Here is a 16,314-nt window from a genome sequence, read left to right on the forward strand (position 1 = left end):
ACGTCGCCTGCATCAACGTGGAGAATTGTATTGAAGTTGCTTATTAGCAGCAGGGCATGGCAAATCCACTGTGACCAAAGCAACTTTACACAGATTAGACTTTGCTGCAACATATTTATTATCAGCAGCTGCTTTTCTTCACATGTTACAGTTTTACTGTATAAAGACATATCAGACATGGAATCTGTAAGATTTTACATCTATTTAACACCAAATGTGGAACTACAGTATATGCTGACTTACACCAACTGCGCTCTTCCAGGGGATATATGGGAGGGAAATTAATTTAAAAAAAAAACCTCATTGTCTCTTTCTTGGCTTGGACTAGACATTCTATCAGATTTTTTTTTCTTAAAGTGGTGCACCTGGTTAATCTTTCCACTGCCTAGTTCAGTTCGACAACAATCTTCTATTCCTATACCACAGGTGTCAAACTTGTGGCCCTTCAGCTGTTGAAAAACTACAATTTCCATCATTCCTGGACAGCTAAAGCTTTAGCTCTTTAGGCATGAAGGGAATTGAAGTTTTGCATCGGCTGGAGGGCCACAAGTTTGACAGCTGTGGTCTAGTTTTAGTTTTGCCATCTTTAAGCAGTGCCACATTAAATGCAAAACCCTAATTATAAGTCCCACTCACCTGTCGGACAAGACTCTCTTTTTTTTCCCATCATGCACAATAATTTGAGCACATGCACTTTCATGTACTCCCCCCACCCCCATTTTTTTTTCTTTTGAGCAGAACTGAGCTTTTAGGAATAGAAGAATATGCCTAACGATATACTAAGGGGGGAATTTATTAATGGTTTTACCATAAAACTGAACGAAGAAAGACACAAGTTTTTGTGAAAAACTAAAAAGTAGCAAATTTTAGGATGACCATTAGTTTAAAGGGAATCAGTCAGCTGCAATTCACATTCAAAACCGCTGAACGCATGGTACCTTTCATATATCCATCTATGCTTCCATAATCTACAGAGTCAAACAGGCGTTCCCAAGCTCCTGAACAGCTGAGAGCTGTGACATCTCCTCGCCTTCCCCCCTTTAAATCATTATATTGACTGCCCCTAGAAGAACAACCCCAAAGCCGCATGAGTTTGATTATATTAACTGATTCTTTGCTTTGGCGCCTTTGAGATTTTGAGATAGCGAATAGCTTTTTTTAATCAGGTGGTCAATGCTTGTGGTTTCTTCTAAAAGAAAATGATTTCTTCCAGCTGGAAGAAGCATACAAGGTGACATGATTCCTACTAGATCTATATAACTAAACACAGCATCAAATCTGCTGCGTATCTGCTGCGTATACGGTGTGTGTGTTTGTACCCTAAAGGAGGAGTCCGGCGCTGGTAACTAGAGATGAGCGAACCTTGAGCATGCTCGAGTCGTTCCGAACCCGAACTTTCAGCATTTGATTAGCGGTGGCTGCTGAAGTTGGATAAAGCCCTAAGGTAGGGCTGGGCGGTATACCGTGAAAATACCGATACTGTCCCTGGCGTCAGTTAACCGACCTCAACTTTGCCAGGATGGTATCTGCGGTATTTTCACCCCCCACAAGTAAGACTCCTCCTTGCATCCCCCTCACCCCTGCCCGACGTATCTGTTCCTCCTCCTGACCCCCCGCCCGCTGTGTCCGTGCTTCCCCGTCCTCCTGACCTCCCGCTCGCCGTGTCCATGCGTCCCCTCATCCCTGACCTCCCGCTCGCCGTGTCCGTGCGTCCCCTCACCCCTGACCTCCCGCTCGCCGTGTCCGTGCGTCTTCTCACCCCTGACCCCCCGCCTGCCATGTCCGTGCGTCTCCTCACCCCTGACCCCCTGCCCGCCGTGTCCGTATGTCCCCGTCCTCCTGACCCCCCCGCCCGGAGTGTCCATGTGTCTCCGCTGCCTCCAGCCCCCCCCCCCTCACAATAAGATGGGCAGTTGTCCCCCCAGCATCGCCTCGCTGCCCTTCGCCACAATGTCCGCCCGGTTTGCTGCACCGTGGATGAGGTGAGGGCTCCCGTCCGCCTTCGCCCCCCTCTCCCTCCTCCAGGTATGAGCAGAACGGGCCGCCCGGGGGAACTACAAGTACCAGGGTGGACTGGGCAGAGTGGCATATGCCCTCCGGGACGGTACCCCCCCCCCCCAGCGCAGTTAAGTGTCGTCCCAGCTCCCCCCACATCTCTATATCTCCTAACCTCACTCGCCAATTAAAAGCATTACTACTATATGGGGGCACAGCAGGGATGGCATTTTTACTATATGGGCACAGCTGAGATGGCATTATTACTATATGGGGGGCACAGCTGGGATGGCATTATTACTATATGGGGGCACCGCTGGGATGGCATTATTACTATATGGGGGGCACAGCTGAGATGGCATTATTACTATATGGGGGCACAGCTGAGATGGCATTATTACTATATGGGGGCACAGCTGGGATGACATTTTTACTATATGGGCACAGCTGAGATGGCATTTTTACTATAAGGGGGCACAGCTGGGATGGCATTATTACTATATGGGGCACAGCTGGGATGGCATTATTACTATATGGGGGCACAGCTGGGATGGCATTATTACTATATGGGGCACAGCTGGGATGGCATTATTACTATATGGGGGCACAGCTGAGATGGCATTATTACTATATGGGGGCACAGCTGAGATGGCATTATTACTATATAAGCACAGCTGGGATGGCATTATTACTATATGGGGGCACAGCTGGGATGGCATTATTACTATATGGGGCACAGCTGAGATGGCATTATTACTATATGGGGGCACAGCTGGGATGGCATTATTACTATATGGGGGCACAGCTGGGATGGCATTATTACTATATAAGCACAGCTGGGATGGCATTATTACTATATAAGCACAGCAGGGATGGCATTATTACTATATGGGCACAGCTGGGATGGCATTATTACTATATGAGGGCACAGCTGAGATGGCATTATTACTATATGGGGGCACAGCTGAGATGGCATTATTACTATATAAGCACAGCTGGGATGGCATTATTACTATATAGGGGCACAGCTGGGATGGCATTATTACTATATGGGGCACAGCTGAGATGGCATTATTACTATATGGGGCACAGCTGAGATGGCATTATTACTATATGGGGGCACAGCTGGGATGGCATTATTACTATATGGGGGCACAGCTGGGATGGCATTATTACTATATAAGCACAGCTGGGATGGCATTATTACTATATAAGCACAGCAGGGATGGCATTATTACTATATGGGCACAGCTGGGATGGAATTATTACTATATGGGCACAGCTGGGAAGGCATTATGGCACACTGTGGGCACTATATGAATAAGGCATGTACCACTATATAACTCTTGGGGGCCTAAATAGTCTAATGTTGGCATACTTGTGTATACACGTCCTGTAGTGTGTATATTGGTGTATTCCTGTATATACACGTCTTGTAGTACATAGCTGTATACCTGTGTATACATGTTCTGTAGTGTGTATATGGCTCTATTCCTGTATATACACCTCCAGGGTTCTTCTGAGACCCCCCTATTAATGACAAATAATAGAAATAGACTAAATGTCCCAGCCTCAGGTTGATGCTCAGTGAGCTACCTTTTTCCCCCACTTTTTTTAAACAAATTGCCAGTTTGGCACGACCAGGTGGGTGTGGCTTGCAAAAGGGGTGTGGCTTAGAAAAGGGATGCGGCATAATTATCGCCCAATTATCGTTACCGCGGCTACATTTACGATAAACCGCGATATTGATTTAGGCCAATATCGCCCAGCCCTACCCTAAGGCTGTGGAAAACATGGATATAGTCATTGGCTGTATCCATGTTTTCCAGACAACCTTAGAGCTTAGCTTAGCAGCCCCAACTAATCAAATACCGAACGTTCGGGTTCGGATCGACTTGAACCCGAACCCGGTTCGCCCATCTCTACTGCAGGGGCAGGGAAGGAACATAATAGACTATCATTACTCATCCTTTTCTGTGCCTCTCCAGCACTAGATCACCACTCTGGGACCTCTTCTGGGCCAACATCACAACCCGGTTGATGGACTGGCTGCTCATCCAGTCAGTGACTGGGGCAGGAAACTGCATCAGTTACTAAATGGCCGAGCGTGCAATTCATCAGCTCGTTCAGCATTTTCCCCTGTGTTGTGACACCATCAGGACTTGGAGGCAAAATGTATTCTGTTGGGGGTCCCAGAGCCTGCGGTGCGGCACTTCGTGGGCACATGGAGAGGTTAATAGTGTTTGATTAATATTCCCCCCCCCCCCCCCCCCACCACCAGTTTTTTTATTTTTTTTAATGGACAGATTTCTCTTTTAAATATTCACTAATGGAGGATTTTCTTGGAAGAAATAATAATAAAAAAACTACAAGAAAGATCAGTTGCCCTGCATCCGGTGTTACTGATCATGTACGGCTAGTTTAAACAACTGTTTTGGCTAATATGGACTCAAATGTGTATTGGTGCGTTTACACAGGCAGATTTATCTGACAGATTTTTGAAGCCAAAGCAAGGCACAGCCCATAAACAGGGAACAGGTCATAAAGGAAAGACTGAGATTTCTTCTCTTTTGAAATCCATTCCTGGTTTTGGCTTCCAAAATCTGTCAGATAGATCTGCCTGTGTAAATGCACCATAATGCTACGATTACACGAAACGATTATCGGGTGAATTTTCGCGATAACGATCGAATTTGAACGATAATCGTACGTGTAAACGCGGCGACCGATCAAAAATCGTTCATTTTGATCTTTTAACATGTTCATAAATCGCTGTTCGATCACAAAAAATTCGCCGATCGTTCCGTGTAAACAGTCGTCGCGCAATAGTCCGGCCGCCCGCAGCCCGGCCCCCCGCTCATCCGCAGCCCTCTGCGCCGGCTCGATCGCCACCCCCGCCGCCGCTCCGATCGCCACCCCCACCGCCGCTCCGATAGCTGCCACCACCGCTCCGTTCATCGCCACCGCCGCGGCCAAGAGCATACGTTACCTGCTCCACGCAGCTCCCCTCTTCAGCGCATTGATTGGCTGAAGAGATGAGCCGGGAATTTTAAACGGCTCCTCTTGAGCCAATCAGTGCTCCTCTTCAGCACTGATTGGCTGAAGAGGAGCCGTTTGAAACTCCCGCCTCCCCTCTTCAGCCAATCAATGCAAGGCAGCACTGATTGGCTGAAGAGGAGCCGTTTGAAATTCCCGGCTCATCTCTTCAGCCAATCAATGTGCTGAAGATGGGAGTCGGGGATGTCCGAAGACCTGCTGCGCGGAGCAGGTAACGTATGCTCTTGGCCACGGCGGTTGGGGCGATCGGAGCGGGGGGGCCTTTGGAGCGGCGGCGGGGGGGGGGCAATCGGAGCGGCAGGGGTGGTGATCGGGTCGGCGCAGGGGGCTGCGGTTGAGCGGGGGGGCGGTCTGCGGGCGCGCGATCCCAAAACGATTGCAAAACTATTTTTCCGTACGATATATCGTACCGTCTAAACGCTGATCGTTAAAAAAAAATCGTTACTTCGAAATTGTTAATCGTACGATCGGGCCAATAATCGCCTTGTGTAAACTTAGCATAAGTGTGTCTGTGAAATGATCAATCATTAAATGATCATTCATACAATTGTTGTTCGCCTATCGACCTACTTCTCAGGTGTAAGGCCACTTTAAGCCTTTGACAGAGATAATGGCCTTGGGGGAAACATGTTCAGAACTTGTGAGGTTCTAAAACTTTGCAAAGAGCCTTTAAGGAGCATCTACAAACCAGCCCTTATGTGCCTGCCGTGGAGCTGAACATGTTAGTAAAAGATGGTTATCCTAGACTATTAAATACTGATGAAACCGCTTCAGAAAGATCTCATTGACAGGCTACTGGGTGTGATAATGTATTTATAACGCCACGCTCATGTGTTGAAGTCATGTGGGTTTTTTTTATTAGACACATTAATTCCGATCAGACTGTAAATTTGTCGCAGGTCCAACTTGAAGAATTATTTAAAAAAAAGAAATTCGTAATTTCTGTTCTTTTAACATTCATCTAAATTGTGCACATTCAGCAGCAACAGTAGTAGGATCCATGGTGCCAGCGTACTGTTATCTGTAGATGCTCTGTAGCATGGTTTACACTGGCTATACTGGGTATGTAGACTGGTAAGTTACTGGTTTACATGATGATTCCATAAATCTAGATTACAATCTGTATGTGCTGAATACAGGTTGGTAAAACCAGAAAGTAGGCCTACAAACATGCGAAAAGACACCACAGAGATGATCAGAAATTCAACAGGAAACAAAAACCTAATCCAGAACAAGTAAAGTAAACCAAAAAAATCACGATTAGAGATGAGCGTAACAAGAGCATGCTCGAGTCCAATCGTTTGGTAATTGAATACCGGTGGCTGAAAAAGTTAAATGCAACGCAGCTGTGTCAGTACAGTAACGTGACATACAGAGATATACATATAATTATCCATACATGAGGAGTGAGGGCTCTTAAGTGCTTACAGACTAAGAGGGCCAAAGTGCTTCATTGTTACAATGGTGAAACGGGACATGGGAATAAGTCCTCACATTGAATCTAAGCTCCAAGCATCATAATGAACCATGATGCTGGGAGCTCTGAGGTCCGGTCCACAGCATACATTTATGGTCAGTATATCAGTATTGGTCAGTGTTTTCTCGGACACCCAACTTTTTCAGCCACCCGTAATCAAATGACCAACAATTGGTCTTGAGCATATTCAAGTTGTGCTAATCTCTAATCATGATCAAACATCAAGAAGCGCATGAGTCTTCTTAGAGCAGTGAAGCCTAATCTGGGGCCTCAGACGACTGTTATGTCCCCATTCTGTTAGGCCCCGTGTTTGTATAGCTTCCTCCCCTAAGGTAATAACCACTGGCCTCAAGACATACAGTTTTGTCTGCTAATATGGTCACTTTGCATTTTTGCCATCTTCAAAACTGATGCAGTCTAAATGATTATGTATTTGTATCTAAAGGTGAGCTGTATATGGCTATGGATAGCATACACACTATCTATCTTCAGCGTTTCCCAAACGGGGTGCCCCGGCACACTAGGGTGTCTCTTTAAGCATCCCGAGAAGCTGCGGCCACGCATATGGGGGCACCTCTGGGGGCATTATTAGCTCTGGGGGCACAATTAGTTCATGGGGGCACCTCTGGGGGCACAATTAGTTCATGGGGGCACCTCTGGGGGCATTATTAGTTCATGGGGGCACCTCTGGGGGCATTATTAGTTCATGGGGACACCTCTGGGGGGGCCTTATTAGCTCATGGGGGCACCTCTGGGGGCATTACTAGTATATGGGGGCACCTCTGGGGGCATTATTAGTTCATGGGGGCACCTCTGGGGGCATTATTAGTTCATGGGGGCACCTCTGGGGGCACTATTAGTTCATGGGGGAACCTCTGGGGGCACAATTAGTTCATGGGGGCACCTCTGGGGGCATTATTAGTTCATGGGGGCACCTCTGGGGGCACTATTAGTTCATGGGGGAACCTCTGGGGGCACAATTAGTTCATGGGGGCACCTCTGGGGGCATTATTAGTTCATGAGGACACCTCTGGGGGCCTTATTAGCTCATGGGGGCACTTCTGGGGGCATTATAAGCTCATTGGGGCACCTCTGGGGGCATTATTAGCTCACTGGGGCACCTCTGGGGGCATTATTAGTTCATGGGGGAACCTCTGGGGGCATTATTAGTTCATGGGGGCACTATTAGTTCATGGGGGCACCTCTGGGGGCATTATTAGTTCATGGGGGCACCTCTGGGGGCATTATTAGTTCATGGGGGCACCTCTGGGGGCATTATTAGCTCATGGGGGCACCTCAGGGGGCATTATTAGCTCATGGGGGCACAGCAGGGAATCCTACATACAGGGGGCACAGCAGGGGATCCTACATACAGGGGGCATCCCACATTCCTACTCGCTTTACTGCACATAACACCAAACAGTGCAGTTACTTTGGGAGCCTACAGGAGGGAGAAAGGAAAGGAAGCTGCTAGAAATGTGCGGAGCCTAAATTGTTTGTCTCGCAGGTTCTGAAAAGATGAAACATATCTGGAAGGAATCATTATGGAGGACTGGACTGGATGGAGAGGAAAAGGGAAAGTGACGCCTCAGATCAAAAAAGATGTCACCTATGAGTCACTGTATGACCGTTTTCCTATTTTGTAGAACATTATTTAGTAGGGGTACCCCGAGCTAATTTTTTTTTCCAAGGGGTGCCCCGAGGTGGAAAAGGTTGGGAAGCACTGATCTAAATAGATAGATATGGGGATTTGCTACTACTCTAAACAGTTCCTGTCTCGGACAGATGTGGCAGAAGAGAGCCCTGTGTCAGAATGAAAAGAGTACACCAGCAGCTGGACATACAGCAGCTGATAACCATAGGAAGACTTAGGGCTGGGCGGTATACCGCAAAAATACCGATACCGTCACTGGCGTCGGTTAACCGACCTCAACTTAGCCAGGACGGTATCTGCGGTATTTTTGTAATTTTTCTGCTGCTCCTCCAGCTCGGACATGCCGGCGTCACTGCACACACAGCACAATAACTTGTGCAGGGACGCCGGTATCAGAGCGGGAGGTGGAGGAGCAGCAGGGTCCAGGTGACAATGTCGCCCGCCCCGCCCCCCGCAGCCAAGCGCCCCCCGCCCGTCTGAGCGCCCTCACCCCTTCCCTCCCCACCCGTCCAGGCCCCGTCCCGCCGCACCTGTCCGTCCATGCGCCCACCCGTCAAGTCCGGTCCCGTCCGGCGTCCCTGCACACACAGCATTGCCCTCCCCGCCACGCTCGGACGGGACTTGTGTCGGGTAGTGAGGTGCAGGTCGGTCGGGCATTCCGCCTAACAGCCGCGGCTGACCAGCTCTACATATCACGTCCCGCCGCCCCGGCCACACATGCAGGTCCCGGTCTCTGCAGCAGGCTGCAGAGACTGTAATGGTGATAGCGTCCTGCGGGTCCTGGAGCTGAACAGCGGGATCTGCATCCCCCGATCCCGCTCTACAGCTCCAGTAATGGCAGCGACGCTATCACCATTACAGTCTCTGCAGCCTCCTGCAGAGACCGGGACCTGCATGTGTGGCCGGGAGGGGAACCTGTGTGCCTGAATAAGAGGAGGGCAAAGTCCCCCTGTGTCCCCCCCCCAGTCGCCCCATTCCCCCCCCAGCTTCCCCAGTCCCCTGGTGTCTGCCCCAGTCCCCCTGTGTCTCCCCCAGCTGCTCCAGTCCCTCTGTGTCCCCCCCCAGCTGCTCCAGTCCCTCTGTGTCCCCCCCCAGCTGCTCCAGTCCCCCTGTGTCCCCCCAGCTGCTCCAGTCCCCCTGTGTCCCCCCCAGCTGCTCCAGTCCCTCTGTGTCCCCCCCCAGCTGCTCCAGTCCCTCTGTGTCCCCCCCCAGCTGCTCCAGTCCCCCTGTGTCCCCCCAGCTGCTCCAGTCCCCCTGTGTCCCCCCCAGCTGCTCCAGTCCCCCTGTGTCCCCCCCCAGCAGCCCCAGTCCCCTGGTGTCTGCTCCAGTCCCCCTGTGTCCCCCCCCAGCTGCTCCAGTCCCCCTGTGTCCCCCCCCCAGCTGCTCCAGTCCCTCTGTGTCCCCCCCCAGCAGCCCCAGTCCCCTGGTGTCTGCTCCAGTCCCCCTGTGTCCCCCCCCAGCTGCTCCAGTCCCCCTGTGTCCCCCCCCAGCTGCTCCAGTCCCCCTGTGTCCCCCCCAGATGCTCCAGTCCCCCTGTGTCCCCCCCAGATGCTCCAGTCCCCCTGTGTCCCCCCCCCAGCTGCTCCAGTCCCCCTGTGTCCCCCCCCCAGATGCTCCAGTCCCCTTGTGTCCCCCCCCAGCTGCCCCAGTCCCCCTGTGTCCCCCCCAGCTGCTCCAGTCCCTCCCAGCTGCCCCAGTCCCCCTGTGTCCCCCCCCCCCAGCTGCTCCAGTCCCCCTGTGTCCCCCCCCCAGCTGCTCCAGTCCCCCTGTGTCCCCCCCCCCAGCTGCTCCAGTCCCCCTGTGTCCCCCCAGCTGCTCCAGTCCCCCTGTGTCCCCCCCAGCTGCTCCAGTCCCCCTGTGTCCCCCCCAGCTGCTCCAGTCCCTCTGTGTCCCCCCCCCCCCAGCAGCCCCAGTCCCCTGGTGTCTGCTCCAGTCCCCCTGTGTCCCCCCCAGCTGCTCCAGTCCCCCTGCGTCCCCCCCAGCTGCTCCAGTCCCCCTGCGTCCCCCCCAGCTGCTCCAGTCCCTCTGTGTCCCCCCCAGCAGCCCCAGTCCCCTGGTGTCTGCTCCAGTCCCCCTGTGTCCCCCCCAGCTGCTCCAGTCCCCCTGTGTCCCCCCCCCAGCTGCTCCAGTCCCCCTGCGTCCCCCCCAGCTGCTCCAGTCCCTCTGTGTCCCCCCCAGCAGCCCCAGTCCCCTGGTGTCTGCTCCAGTCCCCCTGTGTCCCCCCCAGCTGCTCCAGTCCCCCTGTGTCCCCCCCCAGCTGCTCCAGTCCCCCTGTGTCCCCCCCAGCTGCTCCAGTCCCCCTGCGTCCCCCCCAGATGCTCCAGTCCCCCTGCGTCCCCCCCAGCTGCTCCAGTCCCCCTGCGTCCCCCCCAGCTGCTCCAGTCCCCCTGCGTCCCCCCCAGCTGCTCCAGTCCCCCTGCGTCCCCCCCAGCTGCTCCAGTCCCCCTGTGTCCCCCCAGCTGCCCCAATCCCCCTGTGTCCCCCCCAGCTGCCCCAATCCCCCTGTGTCCCCCCCAGCTTCCCCAGTCCCCTGGTGTCTGCTCCAGTCCCCCGGGCCCCAGCCCCCCTGTGTCCCCCCCCAGCTGCCCCAGTCCCCTGGTGTCTGCCCCAGTCCCCCTGTGTCCTCCCCAGCTGCCCCATTCCCCCTGTGCCCCCCCTGTGTCCCCCCGTGTCCCCCCTGTGTCTGCCCCAGTCCCCCCGTGTCCCCCCTGTGTCTGCCCCTGTCCCCCCGTGTCTGCCCCTGTCCCCCCATGTCCCCCCCAGCTGCCCCAGTCCCCCCCGTGTCCCCCCAGCTGCCCCAGTCCCCCTGTGTCACCCCCAGTCTGACCCAGTCACCCCCTGCCTGCCCCAGACCCCCCTCAGTCCCCCCCAGCTGCCCCAGTCCCCCCTCAGTCCCCCCCAGCTGCCCCAGTCCCCCTTTGTCCCCCCCCCCCCCCCCCGCTGCCCCAGTCCCCCTGGTGTCTGCTCCAGTCCCCCCCAGATTCCCCAGTCCCCCTGTGTCTCCCCCAGTCCCCCTGTGCCCCCCCCCCCCGCTGCCCCAGTCCACTGGTGTTTGCTCCAGTCCCCCTGTGTCCCCCCCCCAGCTGCCCCAGTCCCCCTGTGTCCCCCCCCCCCCCCAGCTGCCCCAGTCCCCCTGGTGTCTGCTCCAGTCCCCCTGTGTCTCCCCCAGTCCCCCTGTGTCTGCCCCAGTCGCCCCATTCCCCCTGTGTCCCCCCCCCCCAGCTTCCCCAGTCCCCTGGTGTCTGCCCCAGTCCCCCTGTGTCCCCCCCAGCTGCCCCAGTCTCCCTGTGTGTCCCCCAGCTTCCCCAGTCCCCCTGTGTCTGCCCCAGTCCCCAGTGTCCCCCCCAGCTGCCCCAGTGTCCCCCCCAGCTGCCCCAGTGTCCCCCCCAGCTGCCCCAGTCACCCCCTGCCTGCCCCAGACCCCCTTCAGTCACCCCCAGCTGCCCCAGTCCCCCTGTGTTTCCCCCCCCCCCCCTGCTGCCCCAGTCCCCCTGGTGTCTGCTCCAGTCCCCCCCCAGCTGCCCCAGTCCGCCCCCCCTCTTATAATCATACACCCCTGTCCTCCCCCCGTATAGTCATACGCCCCTATCCGCCCCCCTATGTATAGTCATATGCCCCTATCTGCCCCCCCCTGTATAGTCATACATCTCTATTAGTCATACACCCCTGTCCGCCCCCCCGTATAGTCACACACCCCTATCCACGCTCCCTGTATAGTCACACACCCCTATTCGCCCTCCCTGTATAGTCACACACCCCTATCCGCCCCCCCTGTATAGTCATACACCCCTATCCGCCCCCTATCCCTATGCGCTGCCTGTATAGTCCTGTAACCCGATCCCAACCTCCTGTATAGTAATACACCCCAATCCATCCCCCCCCATATAGTCATACACACCTATCCCTCTGTGACCTGTGTATACCCTGTAGAGGCTGTATACCTGTATATACACATGTCCAGGTCTCTGCTGAGACCCCCTAATAATGACAAATAATAATAATGATAATAGACTAACCATGGGTTGCTGCTCAGTGAGTTCTATTTTACTTTTTTGAATCAAAATATCGCCAGTTTGGCACAGCAAGTGGGTGTGGTTTGCAAAAAAGGGGTGTGTCATAATTATCGTTCAATTATCGTTACCGCGGCTACATGTGCGATAAACCGCGATACTGATTTAGGCCAATATCGCCCAGCCCTAGGAAGACTTGAGATTTTTTTTTTTTTTTTTATAAATGTAATTTTTATTAGTGGTTTTTCAATATAAACATATAAAAGACAACAGGAAAATTCCAAAAAATAAAGTTATCAGTTACATACAGTAAAGACCAAGTGGCCCGGGACGGGTCACCATCCATATATCAAATCTGGAATACAGGCTGTATGTAGCATTGCAGTAACCCATAGTAACTTCGAATCCACAGACAAACACTCACTCACCATCAGACAAACTGGACTTCCAAAAGTAGACCAGCCATAACAAGCACAATAGACAAGGGGGGGGGACAAGGGAAAAGACAGAAAGGAAGGCAAGGTTGGGAGGCAGAATTCTGTCAGTTACAATCGGACGGGGGGGTAGTGTTCATCCCAGGGAGCCCATACCTGATCAAATAACTCCATTTTGTTGTTTAAAGATGCCGTGAGACGCTCAAGAGATCGTAGTTCTTTCATTCTATCAACTAGGCATGAGAGGGAGGGAGGGGAGGTCTGCTTCCAGGACCTAGCAATTAAGGACTTAGCTGCAGTCAGTATCACTAAAAGTAGTTTAGAGGCTTTTTTCCTCAATTGTTTAGGGGACAGATTTAACAAGCAGACTACCGGGTCTATACTAATGGGATAATCGAGAATTCTAGTAGCAAGGGAGCAGACCTCCCCCCAGAAACCAGTAATCAATGAACACTCCCAGAATATATGGAACAATGTCCCCGTCGCTCTGTTACAACGCCAACACAGGGAAGAGATGGAGCTATTGAGTCTATTGAGGAGCTCGGGGGTATGGTACCAATGCATCATGACCTTATAGTGTGTCTCCTTGTATGTAGTACATATGGAAGAAGTAGCCGCCCTATCCCAGATAATGCTCCAGCACTCGGGAGAGATCACTCTGCCCACAGCAGCTTCCCATCTATCCATATATTTATGTCGCACGGGAGCATCAGAAGCAGGGGAGTTAAGAATGCTATAAATAGTTGAGATCAGTCCAGCAGTCGAAGTACCCATGCGCGCCAGTTGTTCGAACGCCGTCGGTTTAGCAACCGTAAGCGTTCCCAAGCGGCAAAGCATGAAGTGACGAACGTCTGAGTAGAAGGATCTATGCTCTACCATAAGTTCCTTCCTATCAACCAGTTTTTCAAAGGGGAGTAAAGTACGACTCACAGGGTCTACTACGTCTGCGAACTGGAACAGCTGCCTCGTGCCCCAGGCCCGAACAGTGTCTGGACTTGAGATTTTTAAATAGAAGTAAATTACAAATCTATATAAATTTCTGAAACCAGTTGATCTGAAAGAAAAAGATTTTTGCTAGAGTAACCCTTTAAAGCCATCGAACCATTCCATTTTTCTAAGAAAGCTTCATACTCAGAGGATGAATTAGGGCCAAAGCAATAACATGATATTACTACTGACATCACTGGGTAGTACCTGCTGCAGCAGATAACACTGGTGATGGAACAGCTGAGTGACAAACGCCTTTGTTCTAACCGGTGTTCTTACGTTCTACTCATTTCAGATTAGAGATCTTTCATGCAGATATCTTCTCTCAAGATTTTGAAAGGAAGAAAGGTGACTCACCTTGTCATAGGACTGTTGATCATGGGGTATCGGGCGCTCTGTATCCAAGGATAAACATTTTCAGGTTTCTCCTTGGAGTCCTGTGGCAGCCACCAGCCGTAATGTTGGCCTGTGGTTAAGGGCATCTTCTGAGTTTGTTTCGGGGCTGGAATGAAGAGGTTTGTTTTCTTAAAACAAGGTAACAACCTGGTTACTAAGAATTCTTTTACACAGGAAACCTCACTGCAGATAATCAGCCTGTGTAAAAGGACCAGCGATCAACCAACGGACAAGAAATCGCTTATTCATCACTGATCACTAGAGATGAGCGAGCATGCTCGTCCGAGCTTGGTACTCGTTCGAGTATTAGGGTACTCGATGGTGCTTGCGATACTCGAGACAATGGCATCTTCCTCTTCCTGCATGTTTGGCGGCTTTTTTTCAGCCAATCATCAAGCAGGAGAGTCTTTGGGAGCTCGTAGCATCGCGTGGAAACCCTACATGTCAATAGCAGCGATTGGCTGGCCAGATCAGATGACCTGGGCCTATAAGAATCAGCTCCCGTGGTGCTCGCGTCAGACGCAGGCTGGGAGAGAGCTGCTGTCTGTCAGGGAGAGTGTTAGGCAGGGAATTAGTGTGCGGTTAGGCAGGAATCCAACACAAAGAACCAAACAGTCCTAAGGGCTTAAAATTTTTAAAACATTTTTTTTTTGCTACTCTTGGCAGCTGGCTTGGACTTGTAGTGCAGCTGTCAGTAGTCAATTTGTCCTGTTGCTGACATTCTCTTGGCTGCCTGGGATCTGTAGTTCACCTATACCTATCCTCAGTGTCGGACTGGGGTACATTGGCCCACCAGGGAAATTGATTCTTGGGGCCCACCCAATATATAAAGACATAATCAGCGCCAAACCTTTCACGTTAGTACAGCGACTTTGCATAGAGCTGTGTATGTGACCAGCAACGCTAGTGCAGTGCCAGTCACTTATACAGTTGTTACTGATTTATGCAGTTGTGGTAAAACTGCACCATTTATGTAGAAACTTTAATGAAATTCCAACAATATTGCTGTAAAAACACATAAAAAATGTCATGTGTGAACACAGCCTCAGAAGAAGAAGGAAAAAATGACCATCTAGTCTGCTCCTCTATTACAATCTCCAGCAGAGGAGACCCATGACGGTTTATTCTAGCCTCACCATAAGGTGTTGGGCTAGAATAAGACTTTAAAGGACCATCATGAAAGGCATATCAGTGGTCAGTGTGTGAACATGGCTTTAAAATGTAATCTGCCATTTTATACATCTACTAGTAGAAGAGAGAGAACACCATGCGGCGCACATAGCGTATTACTGCAGAACAAATGTGTGTAAGTGGCTAAACTTGCTGCTCACCTTGGGCGGTCATGCTACAAGCCCAACACCGCCAGTCACTTTAGCGGTGGTTTGTACACCTTGATGCCGCTTGCAGCCCTTTCAACGGAACCAGGAGACTTGGTACAATAATTCAGCTGCGAAGACAGCACCAAAGTAGTCAAAAATCTTGTGACTTTATTCACTCCCTCTTGTGCAATGTTTTGCCTTATCAGAGCTAAAACGAAACATCGCGCTAGAGAGTGTGAATAAAGTCACAATAATTTTTACTACTTTAGTGCTGCCTCTGCTGCTGCTCCGGAGGGGTGCAGTCTGGTGAGGGGGGGGGGCATAATCCTACCTATCACTGATACTGCTGCTCCGGGGGGGGGGTGCAGTCTGGTGAGGGGGGTATTATCCTACCTATCACTGATACTGCTGCTCCGGAGGGGGTGCAGTCAGATGAGGGGTGCATAATCCTACCTATCACTGATACTGCTGCTGCTCCGGAGGGGGTGCAGTCTGGTGAGGGGGGCATAATCCTACCTATCACTGATACTGCTGCTGCTCCGGAGGGGGTGCAGCCTGGTGAGGGGTGCATAATCCTACCTATCACTGATACTGCTGCTGCTCCGGAGGGGGTGCAGCCTGGTGAGGGGTGCATAATCCTACCTATCACTGATACTGCTGCTGCTCCGGAGGGGGTGCAGTCTGGTGAGGGGGGGGCATAATCCTACCTATCACTGATACTACTGCTGCTCCGGAGGGGGTGCAGTCTGGTGAGGGGTGCATAATCCTACCTATCACTGATACTGCTGCTGCTCCGGAGGGGGTGCAGTCTGGTGAGGGGGGCATAATCCTACCTATCACTGATACTGCTGCTGCTGCTCCGGAGGGGGTGCAGTCTGGTGAGGGGGGCATAATCCTACCTATCACTAATACTGCTGCTGCTCCAGAGGGGGTGCAGTTTGGTGAGGGGGGCATTATCCCACTTGTGTCTGTGTCTGCTGCTTAT

At 52.1% G+C, this 16,314-nt stretch overlaps 1 protein-coding gene across 2 annotated transcripts in view; it reads right to left on the minus strand.

The window, feature by feature from the left end:
* The window catches only part of SPMIP11 (sperm microtubule inner protein 11), a 39,403-nt gene that overhangs the window by 2,182 nt on the left and 20,907 nt on the right, over nt 1-16,314 (minus strand). For both annotated transcript variants that reach the window (XM_069970114.1, XM_069970113.1), the window contains exon 3: nt 13,972-14,116. In XM_069970114.1, coding sequence (XP_069826215.1) covers nt 13,972-14,116 — 145 coding nt within the window. The remainder of the gene's footprint in view (nt 1-13,971; nt 14,117-16,314) is intronic.

Source organism: Dendropsophus ebraccatus, chromosome 5, assembly GCF_027789765.1.
Source record: "Dendropsophus ebraccatus isolate aDenEbr1 chromosome 5, aDenEbr1.pat, whole genome shotgun sequence".
NCBI classification, from domain to species: Eukaryota; Metazoa; Chordata; class Amphibia; order Anura; family Hylidae; genus Dendropsophus; species Dendropsophus ebraccatus.